The 19,355-nt window shown below is 45.9% G+C and overlaps 1 protein-coding gene across 3 annotated transcripts in view; it reads left to right on the top strand.

The window, feature by feature from the left end:
- Positions 1-10,292, top strand: part of LOC139042065 (annexin A11-like) — a 39,114-nt gene extending 28,822 nt beyond the window's left edge. The window contains exons 7-15 of one of the 3 annotated variants that reach the window (XM_070497750.1): positions 117-211; positions 935-1,048; positions 3,098-3,188; positions 3,627-3,706; positions 3,836-3,892; positions 5,987-6,080; positions 8,902-8,997; positions 9,953-10,011; positions 10,214-10,292. In XM_070497750.1, the coding sequence (XP_070353851.1) occupies positions 117-211; positions 935-1,048; positions 3,098-3,188; positions 3,627-3,706; positions 3,836-3,892; positions 5,987-6,080; positions 8,902-8,933 (563 nt within the window). In that variant the 3' untranslated portion in view covers positions 8,934-8,997; positions 9,953-10,011; positions 10,214-10,292. Of the gene's footprint in view, positions 1-116; positions 212-934; positions 1,049-3,097; positions 3,189-3,626; positions 3,707-3,835; positions 3,893-5,986; positions 6,081-6,709; positions 6,760-8,901; positions 8,998-9,952; positions 10,016-10,213 lie in introns of those variants that run through there. The other 2 variants (XM_070497751.1, XM_070497749.1) reach the window with 2 other exon arrangements.
- The last annotated feature ends 9,063 nt before the right edge of the window (positions 10,293-19,355 follow it).

The raw sequence follows: 19,355 nt of genomic DNA, 5'->3' as shown, positions 1-19,355 counted from the left end.
TGGGGGTATAGTTGAGAGGCCCAGGAGAATTGGAGGACCCAGACTAGGGAAGTCTCCAGCTGCAGAGCATGCCCACGACCCCCGGCCCTGCCCACTCCCACCTCTTCTTCCTCCAGGGACTGATGAGCAGGCCATCATTGACTGCCTGGGGAGTCGTTCCAATAAGCAGCGACAGCAGATCCTCTTGTCCTTCAAGACAGCTTATGGAAAGGTGAGTCTGTGTGTATATGTGTTTTGTGGGTAGGGGAGTGGTCCCTCGCAAATCAAGGCATAGTCTCCAGCCAGCCCTACTCACTCTTGCTTTTCCTTGGCCGAGGGGGGCTTCCATCTCCTGGAATGGACCATGAGGTGTATTAGGGTATTTCCTGCTGTCCACCTGGCCAGTGGCCTCTCAGCTGATGGTGTCTTCTAGAGGTGAAGGATGCTCTGAGGGAGAAATCTCACAGTCCATAGGATACTTGAGGTTTGATGAGAGGTGCCCAGAGATCCGAGTTCTAGCCCTGCGTCTGCCATGACTCACTGAGACCAGGGGCAAGTCATTTCCTCTCCACTCCCACCTGGTGTGTCTCCTCCTGGAACCCAGGCTGCTCTCCCTGCCCTCTTCACCACCACCTCAGGAAGTTTAGCTGATAGAAGAGCTTTGAAGGAAAAGGCAAGGTGGTTGTATTTTGAACTTTTGAATCTTAGAAAGGTGAAAACAGTAGATATTGAATAAGCAAGTGTTCTAGCCCAGAGTATCTCCAACTTTAATGTGCCCTAGATCCCCTGGAATCTGGTTCAAATGCAGGCTCCGATTCTGCAGGTCTGGGCTGGGGCCTTGGGTTTGGCTTTTCTGTTGATGCTGCGGGTCCTCGGATCTGGGATATTGTCCCTATTAATCACCTTCTGTGGATTCTCAAAGTAGGGTTTTTTGTTTGTTTGCATATCCAATCAGGATTTGATCAAAGATCTGAAATCTGAACTGTCAGGAAACTTTGAGAAGACAATCTTGGCTCTGATGAAGACCCCGATCCTCTTTGACATTTATGAGATAAAGGAAGCCATCAAGGTGTGTAATGTGTGTGTGTTTGTGTTCACATGTGTAGACACAGCCCAGGAGAAGGCCTGGATGGCATGATGTGTCTTAGCCTGCTCATTAGCTACTGTTGTCACTGTGGCTTCTGGACCCTTTTGGGTTGGAGTCTAAGTGCTACAGAAAGGGGAACTTCTGGTGACTTCCCCAAGAGGCAGATGAGGTGTCATTCAGCATCAGGGAGCATCTAAGTTTCTCTCCATCTTAAAAACATAGTGGAGGCTGGGGTTGTAGAGGAAGCTAGTGGTGCAGTGAAAAGAAGAGGGGTATGAGGCATGGGTGATGTCATCCTCATTCATTAGGGCTCTGTTATTGGCAAATAACAGAAACACTCTTGAGTAGTGTAGGCAGAACAAAGATGGAGAATCAGTTATGGGGATAAAGACTAGCAGCCTGGTGTGGAGAGGGATGGGACCCAGGCAGGGTTTGCCTCTTGTCTCTGCTTCTTCTTGAGTGTCCAGTTCATTCTTCATCTACTTCTTTGCTGCTTTTTTTATGTCTGCTTGGCAGAGGATCCCTGTTGACCCCTCTCCATTTACCTTTCAGGGATCCAGCCACAGAAGAGATCACTGTCCCCTCATTCCAAATTCCAAACAGGGGGCAGATTCTGATTGGCTTAGTTTGGGTTCACTATCTCCCCCAGTCCAGCTGGTTATGACCAAGGGCAGATTATGACCATTCTGGAGAGTCTCATGCCTCCCAAGACCCACAGCAGGTATCCACCGGATGGGGAGAGGGCAGCTCCCACAGAAGGGGAAATTCTTGTGAATCGAACAGATGCTCCAAAAGAATCCACCTTTTCTTTGAGGCCTGATAGGTGGGCACACTGTGACTCCACTAAAACACACCTACGTGCTTTCTTCTAGGGAGGAGGTCAGGAGGCATTTGGGGAGGGCAATGGCCTGGGACCCCAGCAGTGGCCCCCAGCCCTCTGCCCAGCCCCAACCCCCAGCCAGCTTCATGAGGTGGTGGTGGTTGTGGAGTGCTGGAAACAACATACAGTCCCTGTTGCTTATCAACTGTGTGGCCTTGAGCAAGTCACCCCACCACTCTAGGCTCCAGTTTCCCACCAATAAGAGGTTCACTTATATATGAGAGATAATAAATATTATAGCCCTAGGTGAATCACAGGGGCAGCTGTCACGAACTACCTATGTATCCTTGAGCATCTGTAAAATGGGAACGTGTGAACACTGAGCAAGGGTAGCTCTTTGTAAACCCTAAGTAATCTAATGGTAGCAGTAATCAAAAAAATAGCTAACCCTCTGTTGTGCTTCCTGTGTGACAGGCACTGTTCTAAGTGCTTTACGTATGTAACGCATTTAATCTGCATGACTTCCCTGTGAGGTAGGTGCTAGGATCACTGCCATTTATTGACAAGGAACCTGAGGCACAGAGAGCTTAAGTAACGTGCCTAAGGTCATACAACTAGTAAGCGGCAGAGCCGAGATTCAAACCAACATAGAAGCCTGGCTGCTGACCTTGTCCTCCACCTTCTCACTGTCCCTGACATGGTCGTCTCTGCATCCTCATTGTTGCTACCTTTTCCTGGATGTCTCCAGATGCTCCACAGTTCACTCTAGGACTCTAGTTTGTTCACATGTCTGCTCTCTTGTGTTAAACCCAGTTTCTCAGTTTTTCTCATCTCATTCATAGGCTGAACTTAGAATAAAACAGATATGGGTCCACATCTCAACCCACCATTTACTGTGTGGCCTTGGACAAGTCACTATACCTTTCTGGTTCTCAGTTTCCTGGTGGGTGGAATGGGGATGATCCTGTAGTCTCTGCTCATCACCATGTTGCTGTCATTATCTGGAACTTGCCTGGGCCTGTGGAGAGAGCTTGGCTGCTGCAGACCCAGGTGGCAGCAGCCCTCTGGGGGTGTCCCTGTGTTTGGGGCTTCTGTTGCTGGGGCTTGTGCCCTGGGGGATGGGGCAGCAGCATGGCGCCTGCTCTCTTTCCTGGGCACCAGTGAGGGAGCTATTATAAGCTTGTGGCTTGTTGTGTTCTCGGCCACTACAGGGGGCTGGCACCGATGAGGCCTGCCTGATTGAGATCCTCGCCTCCCGTAGCAACGAACACATCCGGGAATTGAGCAGAGCCTACAAAACAGGTCAGACTGGCCCCCAGGGCCTTCTGCCCTCTGCTGATTCCTGTGCTTTCTGGGCCTCGGCCACACCCTCTCCCAGGGTCTCTATTCTCCTGGCCTTCTTATCTCTTCATCTGCCACTCATCAAGCACTGGACTTTGATCCAGGACCCAACCTTGCCTGCTGTTTACACACAGGCCAGGTGACTAAGGTAAGGGAGAGCTGGGGAAAATATCTTGAGTGTGGTTTGGGCCAAGACTGGCCAGAGGCCAGGTCAGCCTGGAGGTCATAGCCCCTCCTGGATCTCTAACTATATGTCCCAGGATGCTGTGTGGGCTGCCTGTCTCTTCATGCCCAGGACTCCCATGCCCTTCTTTTGCCACTGCCCACTGTTGACTATGTACAGTGGGCAGCTTCATTCATGTGGCTGCAAGCTGGACCTTCCCTGTGTCTCCCTTTCAGAATTCAAAAAGACCCTGGAGGAAGCCATTCGAAGTGACACATCAGGGCACTTTCAGCGGCTGCTTATCTCTCTCTCTCAGGTACCTTTCCCACAATAGAGCTTGGGGCTCAGAGAGGCGTGGATCTTGGAGCAGTGAGGAACAGGGATGGGGAGGTAGGGGTGTGCAACTCCACGGAGTGGGCTTGACCATACAGCTGCTTCCTTTCAGGGAAACCGGGATGAAAGCACAAATGTGGACATGTTGCTTGTCCAGAGAGATGTCCAGGTGAGTGTGATGGCCAGGCTAGGTACGCCACCTGGCTTCCTAAGCCGGGGGGTGGGGATGTCCTCTACTTTCTTGCTTAACAAGGGAGGAGTTCTGGGATGGAAAGAGCAACAGATAAGGAGTATCCAGATGCTGTGCGTTTCATACAGTCCCTGCCACTTATCAACCATGTGGCCTTGAACAGGTTACCCAACCACTCTAGGTTATAGTTCCCCACCAATAAGAGGTTCCCTTATGTGGGAGATAATAAATATTACAGTCCTTGGTGAATCATAGTTATAGATGTGAGATTTCACGTGACTTGGTACTTTCCTTGGGTTTGCTTATATATACCATTATGTTTGCAAATGGGCAGAATTCATACTTGCCTGTTAAACTTTTGAAGGTTTGAGCCTAGAAACCACCTGTCCCATTAGTTGTGTAGCCTTAGAATTCTGCCCTTGTCCCCAGCCTTGTGTGAATTGCAGACAAAAGATGAAAAGTGTCCTGCCATTTCCTCTCTTTGTCCAGGCATCTGAGTGCCTCTTTAGAGGAGTTTGGGTTTGCCACTAATGAATTCAGACCATAGTGGTTCTGGCTGGAGAGAGCCATGGCTTCCTGGTGGGAGGGAGCTGGCCATACTTCTCTCTCCCCCTTCATTACTCCTGCCACCCGTGGCAGGGCATTCACCAGGCACCGCCAGTGGTCTCCTTATCTTTGCTTTCTATCAGGGCGAAGAGGACCTCTGTGGAGTGCCCTGTGTCAGGGCTGGAAGAGAGCTACTCTTCTGGTCTGGTCCATTTCCTTTCCAGATGAGGAAACTGAGGCTAGAAAGGTTGAGCATTGTGCCCAGGGAAGTCTGGAGGCAGAGCCTGGACAAGCACCCAACTCCTGGCTCTGTTCTCTCTGCCCAGGCAGCACACAGACCCCTGGTCCCAGACCCCTCCTGCAGGGTCTGCCTCAGTTAACATCTCCCTGGCCTGAGACATCCATTTTCATTTGTGAACTCAGGGCTGGACAGTCCCCAAGCTCCCAGGCTCTGGCTCGTGCTCCAGTGTTGCTTTTCCTATTTCTTATAGAGGCCGTTTCCTAGCTGAGGCAGAAGTTGCCTCAGTTTCAAGGTCTCCTGCCTACTGCTCTGCCTTCTTGGTTTGGACCTGCTCGGCCTCTCCTTGATCTGTGCCCCCAATGGCCATCTTCTGCTCTCACCTATCAGTGCCTTTCCATCAAGAGCTGCTATCTGAGGCCTGGAAAGCACTTTAGAGCCATTTGGGCTGAAACTTTCAAAAGCTTAATAGGCAAGTGCAGATTCTGCCCATTTGCTGATGTAATGGTATATGCAATGAAACACAGGGAAAGTGCCTAACCCATGAAATCCCACATCTGTCACTCTGATCTTTCAATTATTGTGATAGTTATTGTCTCACGTGTTCCTTTTAGATAGGAAAGCTGCTTTTTAAAGATTGGGGAATTTCACATAGAAATCTGGATTTCTGGCTTCTCATGAGAAATGGATCTGACAGCTGTGAGCCTGCATTCCTCCATCATTGTTCTCAGCTGATGCTGAGAAATCAGTTGCCCTTCTGTGTGGCTAGCTTTGGTCCCTACCACTCCCTGGCCTTATAGCTGGCCTGTTTCCCTCATTTAAGTTACCCAGCTGGCCCCCTTGGGCTTTCAGGTTTGTGACCCCCAAATCTAATCCAGCTTTTGCCTTTTAGAGATGAGAAACTGAGGCTTAGAGGGGCCTGTCTAGAGTCCCCTGGCAAGTTGGTAGCAGAGCTAGGACTCAAGCCCAGGCGTCTCATTCACATTTTCCTCTGTGCTGCTGCTCCCTTGTTTGGGTTAAAGCTGTTCCTTGTCTGGGCCCCAATGGGTCTTGGTTCTCCTGGTCCTGAGTCCCCCCAGCCTCAGAACCCTCTGTGTTGCCCAGTGAGGGAGTGCGGATGGTGTCTAGTTTGGCACAGTGAATGGAGCACAGCCGAGGCGCTGCTCCCATTTCCTTTCCCTCTTGGCCTCCAGGGCCCGGAGACTCTGCCCAGGTCTCCCAGGTGACATGGGCCTTGTGTCTGGGTCGAGGCCTGTATCGCATGCCCATCTTCCCCTCTGTCTGTCCAGGAGCTATATGCAGCTGGGGAGAACCACTTGGGAACAGATGAGTCCAAGTTCAATGCAGTTCTGTGCTCCCGGAGCCGGGCCCACCTAGTGGCAGGTAAGGCAGTCTGGGCCTCCCTGGGGCCAGGTATATGAGGGCAGATGAATTATTGTGGGAAACAGAGCTTGCAGGAACACTTGGCAGTTATGCTCTGCATGGGGCTTTCACTTCCTTAAAAGAGCCCCTGGTGGTGATTTAAAAGATGTTATCAGTAGGTTTCCCGAGTTTCTGCAAGCATCGAGTTCTGGAGGAAAGCAAAGGAAGAGGCAAGGGAAACTGGGAGCCTTCTTGGCTGGTATCTTTACATGCTAGAATGTGGAATGTTAGGATTGAGAGAGCGCAAGAGCATCTAATCCAAAATGTGGCATAAAAAATGAGCATAACAATAAGACTAACGTTTATTAACTCATTCATTTAACAAATTGAGCTCCTGCCGTGTGCCAGGTCTTGCAGTAGGTGTGGAGACTGTAGGAAACAGCACTACATCATCCCTGCTCTCATGGGGATCACCTTCTTGTTTGGGGACATGGGCAGTAAACAAAAATAAAATTCCTACCAGATGGTAAATCCTTTAGAGAAAATAATAAAGTTGGAAACAGGGATAGGGAATGATGGAGGATTGGCGGGTGCTTGGGGAAGTCCACCGAGGTAATGACATTTCTTTTAAAAACATGAAGTATTTGCAGGTGCAAAGGCCCTGAGCAGGGGGCTCCCAGCGTGACTGAGCACCGGTTAAGGCAGTCGGTGTAGCTGGAGCAGATGGAGTGAATGAGAGTAGTAGGAGGTGAGGTCAGGGATGGGAGGAGGCCCTGCTGACAGTTGTTGGGACTAATTGTTTATCCTGAGTAAAACAGAAAGCCGTTGAGGGCTCTGAGTGGAGGAACAATGTGATTTGACTTAGATTTTGCAAGTTCACTGGCTGTTGTGTTGAGAAGAGTGAAGGGGTCAATGGCAGCACAGCAAACCAGTTAGGAGGCGGCTGCAATAATCCAGTGGAGAAATGATGGTGGCTAGCACCAGGTGGCAAGGGCAGGTGGTGAGAAGGGTAGGATTCTGGCCCTGTTCGCTGATGAATTGGACATGGAGTATGAGAGAAAGAAGGGTTGAGGAGGACACAAGGATTCCTTCCCGCTGAGCCGGTGGAAGAATGAGGTGGCCCTCAACTGAGATTGGGAAGCTGTGGATGGAGCAGGCTTTAGGAGGGAAGGAAATTGGGAGCCTCAGGCTGGAGATATGAGGTAGGCAACTGGGTTTATGAGTCTGGAGATCAGGAGAGGTCAGGCTAGAGGTGGTGGTTTGGAAGCTGTGAGTGGGTTGAAGGTGTGTTTGAGGCTCTGGGACTGCATGAGGTCCTCTCAGGAGGAGACCAGCAGTCAGAGGACAGGGCCCTGGCCGTTGCAGGAGACTTAAGAAGGAACACTCAGAGAAAGGGAAGTCCTGGAGGCCAACAGTGTCAGAACAGCTAATGTGTGAGGCAGGCGAGGACGGAGAATGCTGACCACACTTAGAAATGTGGGAGGGTGGGTGGCTCAGGTGAAAGCCTAGGCACCTGCTCTGTGTGTGCACGAGGTCTTGTAATACATACACGCAGACAGGTGCTGCTGTTCTCCCATTCTGTGGATGAGAAAGCAGGCCCAGGGCAGGGGCGGGAAATTAGGTCATCTAGCTGGTAATGTGGCCGAGCTCAGGTTTCAACTCCACCTGTCTGGCTCCACAGCACGCTTTTTAACATTTACACTACACTGTGATGGAACGTGAGTGAATGTATTTTCATTTTAATCATTATTTATTTTAATGAGTATAGACTTATATAAGTAGCACATCAAATCCATGGTTTCACAAACATTATGACTTAGGAGAAAAGACGAGCTGATCTGAAGCAAATAGTAAGTAATGAAGACAGATAAAGATATAGCAGAAGTCGTGACACTGATATACAGATGACAGAAGTTTGGAGAACACTGACAGAAACTGAGACCCAGGCTAGAGAAGGATTTATATCCAGGGTCAGAGCTAACGTTAGGACCCAGGTCTCATTGTGCCGCCTGCCTCTCTAGGAACCTGCAGTCCACTTCCTGTGGTGCTCAGCTTGTCCTAGGGTGAGCTGGGGGTGCTGGGTGGGCAATAGCTCAGTCAGATTGGGAAAGACAAGGCTGATACATGGACAACGGAGAAGGAATGGCATGGACTGGAAGTGTAGGGGATTTGAGAAGAGAGGGCAGGCTATCGGTGTGTAGGGGTCCTGAACAGGGGATTATGGTGTGATGGGGTAAGCAGCCTGGTGAGGGCAGTCCTGGTGAGGGGACGGGACCGCATGAACAAGCTCGAGGGGAGTGCACTCGACTTGGGGGTGAAGCATCTGGCTGATTGAGAGCTGGGAAGGTATGGTCAATAGGGCTATCCAGGGTGCTGGGAGCAAAGTGGAAGAGAGGAAGGGGCAGAAGTCTCCTCACTGTGTGTCCTGTATTAATTTCCTCTACCTGTCATAATGAAGTACCACAGACCAGGTGACTTAAATGACAGAAATTTATTTTCTCACAGTTCTTGAGGCTGGAAGTCCAAGGTCAAGGTGTCAGCAGGTTTGGTTTCTTCTGAAGCCTCTCTCCCTGGCTTGCAGATGGCCACCTTCTTGCCATGTCCCCACATGGTCTTTCCTCTGTGTGCACATCCCTGGCGTTTCCCTGTGTGTCCAGATCTCTTCTTAAAAGGACACCAGTCAGATTGGGCCACACTAAGGGTCCCATTTTAACTTAATTCTTTAAAGACTTTATCTCCAAGTACAGTTACATTCTGAGATACTAGGAGTTAGGATTTCACCATGTGAATTTTGGGGGGACAGAATTCAGTCTATAACTGGTCCCTTCTGTCTTCCCACTAGTTTTCAACGAGTATCAGCGAATGACAGGCTGAGATATTGAGAAGAGCATCTGCCGGGAGATGTCTGGGGACCTGGAGCAGGGCATGCTGGCAGTGGGTAGGTGTCTTGGGCTTGCCTTGCCTACCTGCCTGCCCACCGGAGACTGGTGTGTATTGTAATTTTCAGGGTGCTCACCCAACCTCTCGTTGAGGGTGGTGCAGTGAAAGAAACACAGGATCCAACATAGCTAAATCTAGCATGCCCAAATGGTGGCAAATCAAAGTGCTGCCTGGATTCCTGTGCAGTTGTACCCTAACTGTCCTGGAGGCGTCTTGTTTATATTTCAGGCGCAGCTCTGGGGAAGGGAGCTGCAGTGTGGTTATTAGTGGGCCAGCAACCAGCTGCTCTCCTGGAGGAAGATGACTCATATCCTCCCAAGTTTCCTCTAAAAGTACATTGCTGCAGGCAGTTGTCAGATGTTTGTGATGGAAACACATGGAAAGATTTTTCCTTGCAACAGCAAAACAGGCCCTTGCTGAGGAGAGCTGGCATAGTTCCCAGGATGATGGTGGGCTTCTTGCTGTGCCTGAGCCCTGCCCTATGAGGCAGGGCCTGATGGGCCAGGTCCTGCCCCCCAGGAGGGTTTATACCCATTTGGGAAAATCCTCCTCATTTCTCTGCGTGTCCCTCACTGTTTGTGTCGTGGCCTAAAAAGTCTAGGGAGACTTTTGTTCCTCCTGGCCGTCCTTTCTCCATGAGGGTCTCTGCGTCTCCAGCTCACCTCTCCCATCTGAGCAGCACACGGGCCTCATCACTGTCCACGTTTCTCCCCACACAGCAACTTTTACCGTGTGAGTTGCCAAGAAAGAGGTTGGGTTGGTCCAGGCTCTGGATATTTCTATTCCAAAGAGATAGAGCAAGACCATGGATAATTGAACCTGGAGAATGGGGGAGAAGAAGATGGATGCAGTGATGTGCTTGACATCTGACTTCCTAAGAGGATACTCGTGTACTCTATGCCCACTTGGACTGAGTTTACTGCAGATTGAGTTATTCTGTTTTTCTCTTCTAGTGAAATGTCTCAAGAATACCCCAGCCTTCTTTGCTGAAAGGCTCAACAGGGCCATGAGGGTATGTAAATCTCATGTGCAGGGTCTGGGTGGGGGTGTCTCAGGGACCAAAGGCTCAGCATAGAAGGCATGGGCTGAGCCACCCCTCAGCCAAGGAGACAGAGAGCCCATGGGTGGAGAGGGGGCCAGAGTGCCTGGGGAAGATGGGACAGTGGGATGGTGAGGAGGCCCATTGCTCATGCCCTTGGGCGGACTCTCTTCAGGGAGCAGGAACAAAGGACCGGACCCTGATTCGCATCATGGTGTCTCGCAGCGAGATTGACCTTCTGGACATCAGAATGGAATATAAGCGGCTGTATGGCAAGTCATTGTACCACGACATCTCGGTACGGGCCTTCTCGGGGCTGACTGGGCTGCCTCTTGGTGTCCCACTTGCCTGTGGACCTCCCTGGCCACCTCCACTGTCTCCTTGACATCTCCCTCCTCAGAACTCCCATGGGCTTGGTCTCTGCCCCATATGGGCGTCTTGTTTATGGGCCTTGTCCTTGCTCTCCAGTTTTCACTGGTTCATCTGGTTGCTCCCGAACAGATTGTAAGCTCCGGAGGGCAGGAGGGGTCTTGACCCTGCTGTCACCCCCACCCTACATCCCTAGCATGCAGCACATTCATTGCTCAGGAAATGGGTGGGGAAGGAGATTCTAAACATCTGCATCAGAGAATATGCAGGACTTCTCCTACCTTGGGGCCTGGCCTTCAGAGTCCCAGCCACCCTGTGATTCTGGGATCTGTCAGTGAGACTCGGGTCCCAGCACTCCCTAGAATGCAGCTCTGGCTCACTGATAACTGCTTCCTTCACTGAGCTTTGTGATGGAGGCAGTATAGAGAGGCAGTCAGAGGCGACGGCTCTGGGGTCACCTGCTCAGAGCCCAGTTCTGGCTTTTCTGCTTGCTCACTGAGTGCTCTCAAACAGCTTCTTTAAACCTTCCTGAACCCCAGTTTCATCCTCCATAAGACGAGGTTGCTAATAGCTCCCCCAAGGAGTATTGTGAGTCTTGAACAAGGCAGTCCAGGTAAAGCATATTGTGTGACAATAAGTGTCTCATAAACACTAGCCATTCTTTTATCACTGTCTGCCAGAGCCAGTCTGACAAAATTTATTCCAGTCTGGGTGGTCTGAAAGTTACATTCTGAACTCACATGAACCTGGAAACTGTAGGCACCATGACCAGGTCCTGATTTCAGACTCACTAGTGTTTGATGTTGGACGTATCATTGAGAGAAGCCAATCTCCATTTCCCTGGCTATAAAATGATGCTGTTGATAGCAGAGAGTTAGTAATTATTCACAAAGTGTCTTCTGTGTGGGCATCTTGAAGAACTCATGGACTTGCCCTCAAGGAAGGAAATGATTAGAAATTTTCTAAGCGTGGGCCGTGCTTCTAAAGTGCGATGGGCTCAGATGGAGGAGAGATCAGTGTGAGCTTGGATACCTAAATAATAACAGCACCCTCCGCTGGAAGGTCGTCTCACAATAGATTACATTCCCAGCGCGGGACATAATACTACATTACGGTATAGTCCCAATTTAGTGCGACAACAGTGCGCTGTGAAAAGACCACTGTTAGTTAGCCCTGGGGAGGGGTTTTTTTTGGCTGTTTAAATATGTTTTTGGTTTTATTTTTCAAATTCTAACTTTAGTCCTTGGGGTGAGTGCAGCCTTCTATTTTTTACAGAGGGTTGGGGAGGCTGAATTGCATTATCCAAGGTCTGTGCCAGCTGTGACGCTGAGTTTGTGAGCCCCTCACCCAGCATGCTGGGGGATTTCCTTGGGATGGGCCTACCTCTCTGTCAGAGCACTTGAGGCAGAAGGAAATCCAGACCCAGGAGGCCAGAACTAGCTCTGCCACCCTTAACTGATGTCTTCCTTGTTTCTGTGACCAGGGAGACACTTCAGGGGATTACCGGAAGATTTTGCTGAAGATCTGTGGTGGCAACGACTGAGCGGTGACTGGTGGTTCACTTCTGTCCACCTGCTGGCAAGGGCAGTGCCGGGAAAAGGCCAAAGGAATGTCCATCTGTTTCTAACAAATCCTCAAAATAGCCCCTCAGGTGTTCCACTGCAGACTGTCCACAGAGCCCTGGCCCTGTCCTCGTGCTCCTCCTGTTCCGTATAACGTGCTTGATCTCCAGCTCCCGCAGGATCTCTTTCCTCCTCACCCCTCACAGCCTCTTGCTTCTCTCTCAAGTAGACATTTTGTTTCCTGACTCACGCAATCATTCTCCTTTGCCTGTGGCTGAGACTCTTGGCTTTGTTTTAGTCATGTAGTTTTTATATGTTTATTTGGAGGCATTTTTTTTTATAGTCATTGCCAGACAGATGCATACAAGACTCTTTCCTGCATACATATTTTGAGTGAGAGAGGTCGGGTGGGGGGACACCATGTCCTCACTGAGGAGTAAAAGGGAGCACCTTTTAAGGGTAATCTTTGCATCTGGTGAGAATGTGTTATGAGCTTTGTTATTGCCAAACTCACTCCTTTTTAGAAAAGAAAAGAAAAAAAGCCAGAAAGTCATCTGTTCCTTCTTCCATGCAAAACCACAAGAATAAGGGCAGCTCCCTGCCATTGACAGGGCTTCTTATAATTTGGAATGTGCCTTAAACCTGAATGTCAATAGCCAAAAGCTGTTTCTAAATTAAAGTCAGCCGGCTCTGGAATGTTCTGGAAATGTTTCCCTGGTGCCAGCTTGTTTCTTTCTGCTTCGTGATTCTGCCCTGTAGCTCCAGGCTTATTAGCTGGTGAAAATTTATATGACTTTAAATAGAAATTTGTGCTCAGGAAACCCTGAGCATAAGTAATTTACAGGGACCTGGTTGTTTGGACCTGAGAAGGGAAGTTTCTGAAATCCATTCTGGAGGCCCAGACACTGAAAAGGTGTGGGGATTTAGTCAGATGTAGGCACACTGAAGTCCAGTGAGGGTGAGGTAGGAAGAGGGTGGCTCTTCACCCAGGTCCTGAAGGAAAGGCATGGGCGAGAGGGGGTGTGCATGACTCCTGGGATAGGCCTTATGGCCAGGGGCCAGAGAGGAGAGAGGGGACAACTCAGAGAGGCACAAGACCAGTGCCTTCCCTCAGGGACCCTTCAGTCTGAAAGGGTGCTCCTGGGTGTGGTCCCCGCCCAGCCTTTTGTCTCTTGGTTGGTGGTGGTAGGAGGGGGTGAGTCCAAAAGGGGAAGCATTTCTAGAAATCACTATCTCACGTCCAGAAGCCCAGAGCTTGCCTTGCTGGTCAGGGGTCTCCACTCACTCCTTTTGTGATCTGCAGTGTTGAAAGTTTAGAAAGGCGAGACTCTAGAGACTAGGGTTGAGATCAAGCCTGCTGAGCCCTGGCAGGGCCCTAGAGAGTGGCTTGTCTCCAAAGTAGACATCTGCTTGTGGGTACTGCTGGACTCCTCACTGCTACCTGAACATAGAGGAGGAGATGATGCAAGGGGCATACAGCAGCCATGAGCTAGACACCAACCTGGCCTACCTAGACCTGCCTTCCTCACCAGAGGAGGCTGATGTGGGCACTGGAATCGATAACAGGCCCTGCTCATCACTTCAGCTCTGCCCTAGTTTCCATGCCTGGAGCCTCTTGACCAAGACCCAGCATGCTTGGCTGAGGTGCTCCTCCCCTGGGGCAGACCCCTTGTCCTTGGGCATCAGGTGGGAACTGCATGGTGGGATGCACTGCTTGGCATTGCACAACTTGCCATGAACTCGGGCTGCTACTGGCAGGCCTCCTGAGCTGTGCCAGGGCCTAGATTCAACCTGCTCTAATGTGACTGTAAATGTATTGTGATATTACTTTGCCCTGTTGTCTATACCATAGGTTTCAAACTGCTGTCCAGCAGGCAGTATTTAACCTGTACATGCATTTACTTTGGTCTCCAAAGAGTCTTTTTAGACATTTGGATTTGTTGTCAACATTTAAACATTGAGAGATTTTGTATTTTAAAAAACCTGGAATTCTGGTTTCTCTTGAAAACCCAGAAATTCTGGCAACACTGGCCCAGCATTCCTGCACAGCAGTTGCTGCTGGAGCCAGATTGCAGCTGTCCCCTTTAGACGTGTGCTCTCCATTTTGCCACAGGCCCCACCACTCCCTATTGTCTTCCACCAAGCACATGTTACCTATTTGGCCCCTGCAAGCCTTTAAGATCCCTGGTCTACACACTTGAGGACCACCTGTGTTCATCCTGGTCCTGGTTCTCACACACATGTTCAGGGCTGGGTGGATGCTTTTCAGAAAAGCCTTGAGAAAGCCCTAAGCTCTTGCCTGTGGCTGACCTTCAGGTTCTGCACAAACAGGAAGTTAAGGCAGAGTCACAGGCTGCCTGGCTCATTGTCAGTAGATGTGCCCAACACACACAACACATCTGCAAAGACCAAAGAGATTTTTGGGGGGTTTTTTGGTTCCAGGAGTTTAAGGAAATTTGTTGAATCATTAGTGACCACTTACCTAACTGAACAGAGACTTCAATGGCCACCCTTAACAAAGAATACCAACTTTAGAAGTCACTAAAACTACAACAAATTCTGGGGAAGGGAAGAATCTGATTTCTGGAGTTGTCACATTATAATGTCAAAATGCCCAGTTTTCAACAAAAGTTATGAACCATGCAAAGAAGGAAGTTTGATCCATACACAGGAAAACAAGAAATCTGTTAATACAAACTGAGGAAAGATCAGATATTGGAGTTACCAAACAAAGACTTTAAATCAACTGTCTTTAAAAAGCTCAAAGAACTAAAGGAAACCAGGAGAGTGATGTCTCATCAAATAGAGAATATCAATAAAGAGAAATTAGAAAAGGAACCAAATCGAAATCCTGGAGTTGAAAAGTACAATAACAAATGAAAAATTCACTGGAGGGGTTTAAGAGTGGATTTGAGAAGGCAGAAGAAAGAATTGGCAAACTTCAAAATAGGTCAATTGAAATTTCCCATTCTGAGGAGCAAAAAGAAAAAAATTAACGGAGCCTAGGAGACCTGTCAGGCACCATCAACTGTACCAACATATGCATGATAGGAGTCACAGGAGAGAAGAGAGAAAGTAGAATTATATGAAGAAACAATGGCTGAAAACTTACCAAATTTGATGAAAGACATTAATCTAGACATCCAAGAAGCTCAGTGAACTATAATATAAAAAGATCCACACCGAGACACATTATAACCGAACGGTCAAAAGATAAAGAGGGAATCCTGAAAGCAGCAATAGAGAACCAACTCGTCACATTCACTGGACCTTCTATAAGATTAACATTTGATTTCTTGTCAGAAACCATGGAGGCCAGAAGGCAGTGGGGTGGTGTATTCAGTGTGCTGAAAGAAAAAAAAGTCAACCAAGGATCCTATATCTGGCAAAATAGTCTTCAAAAATGAAGGAGAAATTGAGGTATTCCTCAGTGAACAAAAGCTGAGATGGTTTGTTGCTAGTAGACCTGCCCTATGAGAAATGCTAAAGAAAGTCCTTCAAGCTGAAATGAAAGGATACTGGACAGTAACTCAAATACAGAGGAAGAAGTAAAAAACATTGGTAAAGATAATTACATAGGTAAATATAAACATCAATATTAGTGTGTTTTTTGGTTTGTAGCTCTTTTTCCTATTTGATAAAAGACAACTACACCAAACAATAATTGTAACTCTATGTTGATAAGCACAAAATGTATAAAGATATAATTTGTGACAATAACAACATAAAGGCCAATGATGGAGCTATATAGGAAAAACGTTTTTATATACTGTTGAAGCGTCCTATTAATTCAAATTGGATTGTTATAAATTAAGGTGTTACTATAATCCCAGAAAATAAAACAGTAAAAGAAACAAGGGAATCAAAACAGTATACTTGAAAACATCTATCTAACACAAAATATGGCAATAATGGAGGAATTTATTTATAGAAATAAATGACATAGAAAACAAATTGCAAAACAGTACAAGTCTTTACTTATTAGTAATTACCTTAAATATAAGTGGAATAAACTCTCCAATTAACAGGCAGAGATTGAAAGGCAAAGGACATTATATCCTGATAAAAGGGTTAATCCATCAAGATATAACAATTAAAAACATATACACCTAAAGCCCCAGAAAGTTTCAAACAAAAGCTGACAGAATTGAAGGGAGAAAAAGTTCAACAAAAATGGAAACTTCAACACCCCACTTTCCCTATTGGATAGAACAATTAAACAAAAGATAAACAAGGCAAGAACTTGAACAACACTGTAAACCGACTAGGCGTGAGAGACGTCTATGGAACAGTCTACCCAACAACAGCAATACACATTCTTCTCAAGTGCACAAGGAAAATTCTCCAGATAGACCACAAAACAATCTAAATAGATTTTAGAAGACTGAAACCATACATTGTATTTTCTATTACCACAATGGAATTAGAAATGGGTAACAGGAGGAAATCTGGAAATTCTACAGATATGTGGAAAGTAAACAACATACTTAAAAAAAACCAAAACACAGAATCCAATGGGTTAAAGAAGATAGCACAAGAGAAATTAGAAAATACTTTGAGATTAATGAAAATGGAAGTACAACATACTAAAACATGGGATGCAGTGAAAACAGTGCTCAGAAGGAAATTTATAGCTGTAAATGCCTACATCGAAAAAGAAAGAAAATCTCAAATCAATAACCTAAGCTTCCACTTTAAGGAATTAGAAAAAGAAGAACAAACTAAACTCAAAGCAACAAGAAGGAAGGAAAATAAAGATTAGAGGGCAGATAAACAAAATAGAGAATAGAAAAACAATAGAATCAATAAAACAAGAAAATGGTTCTTTGAAAAAGATCAACAAAATTGACAAACCTTTAGCTAGATTGACAGGAAGATGGAGAGAGGGAGGAGACTCAATTACTAAAATCAGAAATGAAAGTGGGGGCATTACTAACAATCTTCTGGAAATAGAAGATTATAAGAAAATACTGTTAACAATTGTAGCCAACATATTAGATAACCCAGATGAAATGGGAAAATTCCTAGAAACACAAATTCCCACATCTGATTCAAGAAGAAATAGAAAATCTCAATAGACCTATAATAAGATTACATCAATAATCAAAAAATTCTCAACAAAGAAAAACCCGTACCAGAAGGCTTCACTGGTGAATCTATCAAACATTTAAAGAAGTAACACCAATCCTTAAACGCTTCCCCCCAAATTGAGGAAGAACATTTCCTAACTCATTTTATGACACCAGTGTTACCTTGATACCAAAGCCAGACAAAGACATCACGAAAAAAGTGCAAAAATCCCCAGTGAAATACTAGCAAACTGAATCTAGCAGCATGTTAAAAGGATTATTCACCATGATCAAGTGGGATTTATCAAAGGAATACAAGGATTATTTGATACATGAAAATCAATCACTATAATACACACTATTAATTGAATAAAGGGGGATAAAAACCTAATAATCATCTCAATTGATGCAGAAAAAGCATTTGAGAAAGCCCAACTCTCTTCCATGATTAAAAAAAAAAAATTCCTAAGAAATTTAGAAGGGAAATTTATCAATCTGAAATAAAGGGCATCTATGAAACGCCACAGCTGACATACTTAATGGGGAAGGATAAAAGCTTTCCCCCAGTATCAGGAACAAGACAAAGATGTCTCCTCTTGCCACTGCTATTCAACATTGTATTGGAAGTTCTAGCCAGGGCAGTTAGGAAAGAAAAAGAAAGAAAAGCATTCAACTTGGAAAGTAAGGATTAAAACTCTTTCTATTCACAGATGACATTATCTTACATATAGAAAATTCTAAAATATCCACACAAAAACTATTAGAGCTAATAAATGAATTCAGCAGAGTTGCAGGAGGGGATACATGATCAACATACAAAAATCAGTTGTATATTTATACACTAGCAATGAACAATCTGAAAATGAAATTAAGAAAACAATCCCATTTATAATAATATCAAAAAGAATAAAATACTTAAGGATAAATTTAACCAAGGTGGTGTAAGACCTATACACTGAAAAATACAAAATACCTTCTGCTCATGGATTGGAAGACTTAGTATTGTTGAGATGGCAGTACTCTGCAAATTGATCTGCAGATTCAATCCAGTCCCTATCAAAATTCCAACTGTCTTTTTGCAGGTATAGACAAGCTGATTCTAAAATTCACATGGAATTGCAAGGGACTGGTCCCCAAATAGCCAAAAGAGTCTTAGAAAAAGACAAAAAAGTCAGGGAACCCAAACTTCTTTACTTCAAAACTACAAACAAAGCTACAGTAATTCAAACTGTGATACTGGTATAAAGACAGACATATAGACCCATGGAATAAAATTGAGAAGTAAACCTAAACATCTATGCTCAACTGACTTTTGACAAGGGTGCCAGGACCATTCAATTGGGAAATAATTTTCTCTTCAACAAATAGTGCAGGGACAGCTGGATCTCCACAAACTAAGGGATAAAGTTGGATCCTTACCTCACATCATATACAAAAATTAACTCAAAATAGATCAAAGAACTAAATGTAAGAGCTAAAACTAGTAAAATCTTAGAAGAAAACATAGGAATAGTTATCACCTTGGATTTGGCAATGGATTCTTAGATATGCTACCAAAAGCACAAGCAACAACAAAAAATAGATAAATTCTTCATCAAAGGACTTCATCAAAATTAAAACTTCTGTGTTTCAAAAGACATTATCAAGAAAGTAAAGACACAACCCACAGAATGAGAGAAAATATTTGCAAATCCTCTGATAGAAGCCTAATATCCATGATACATAAAGAACTCTTACAATTCACCAAGAAAAAGAACCCAATTTTAAAAATGTGCAAAAGACTTGAACAGATATTTCTCCAACAAATATATACAAATGGCCAACAAACACATGAAAAGATGCTCAGCATCGCTAGTCATTAGGTAAATGCAACTTAAAGCCACAATGAGATATGACTTCACACCTAGTATGATGGCTATAATCAAAAAGACTGATGTTGGTGAGGATGTGGAAAAACTGAAACCCTGTGTGTTCATTGCTGGTGGGACTGTAAAGTGGTACAGCAGCTGTGCAAAAACAGTCTGGTGGTTCCTCCAAAACTTAGACACAGTTATCAGTTGACTCAGCAATTCCAGCCCTAGTTATAGACCCAAGAGAAATGAAAACGTATATCCACACAAAAGCTTATATGCAAATGTTCATAGCAGTATTATTCATAATATCCAAAAAGTGCAAACAACTCAAATGTCCATCAATTGAATAGGTGAATAAAATGTGGTTCATCTATACAATGGAATATCATTCAGCCATAAAAGGGAACAGAGTACTGATACACATTACAACATGAGAGAACCTTGAAAACTCTACGCTAAGTGAA

Source organism: Equus asinus, chromosome 25 (assembly GCF_041296235.1).
Source record: "Equus asinus isolate D_3611 breed Donkey chromosome 25, EquAss-T2T_v2, whole genome shotgun sequence".
In the NCBI taxonomy this organism is placed as follows: domain Eukaryota; kingdom Metazoa; phylum Chordata; class Mammalia; order Perissodactyla; family Equidae; genus Equus; species Equus asinus.
This window is presented reverse-complemented; position numbering and strand designations above follow the sequence as displayed.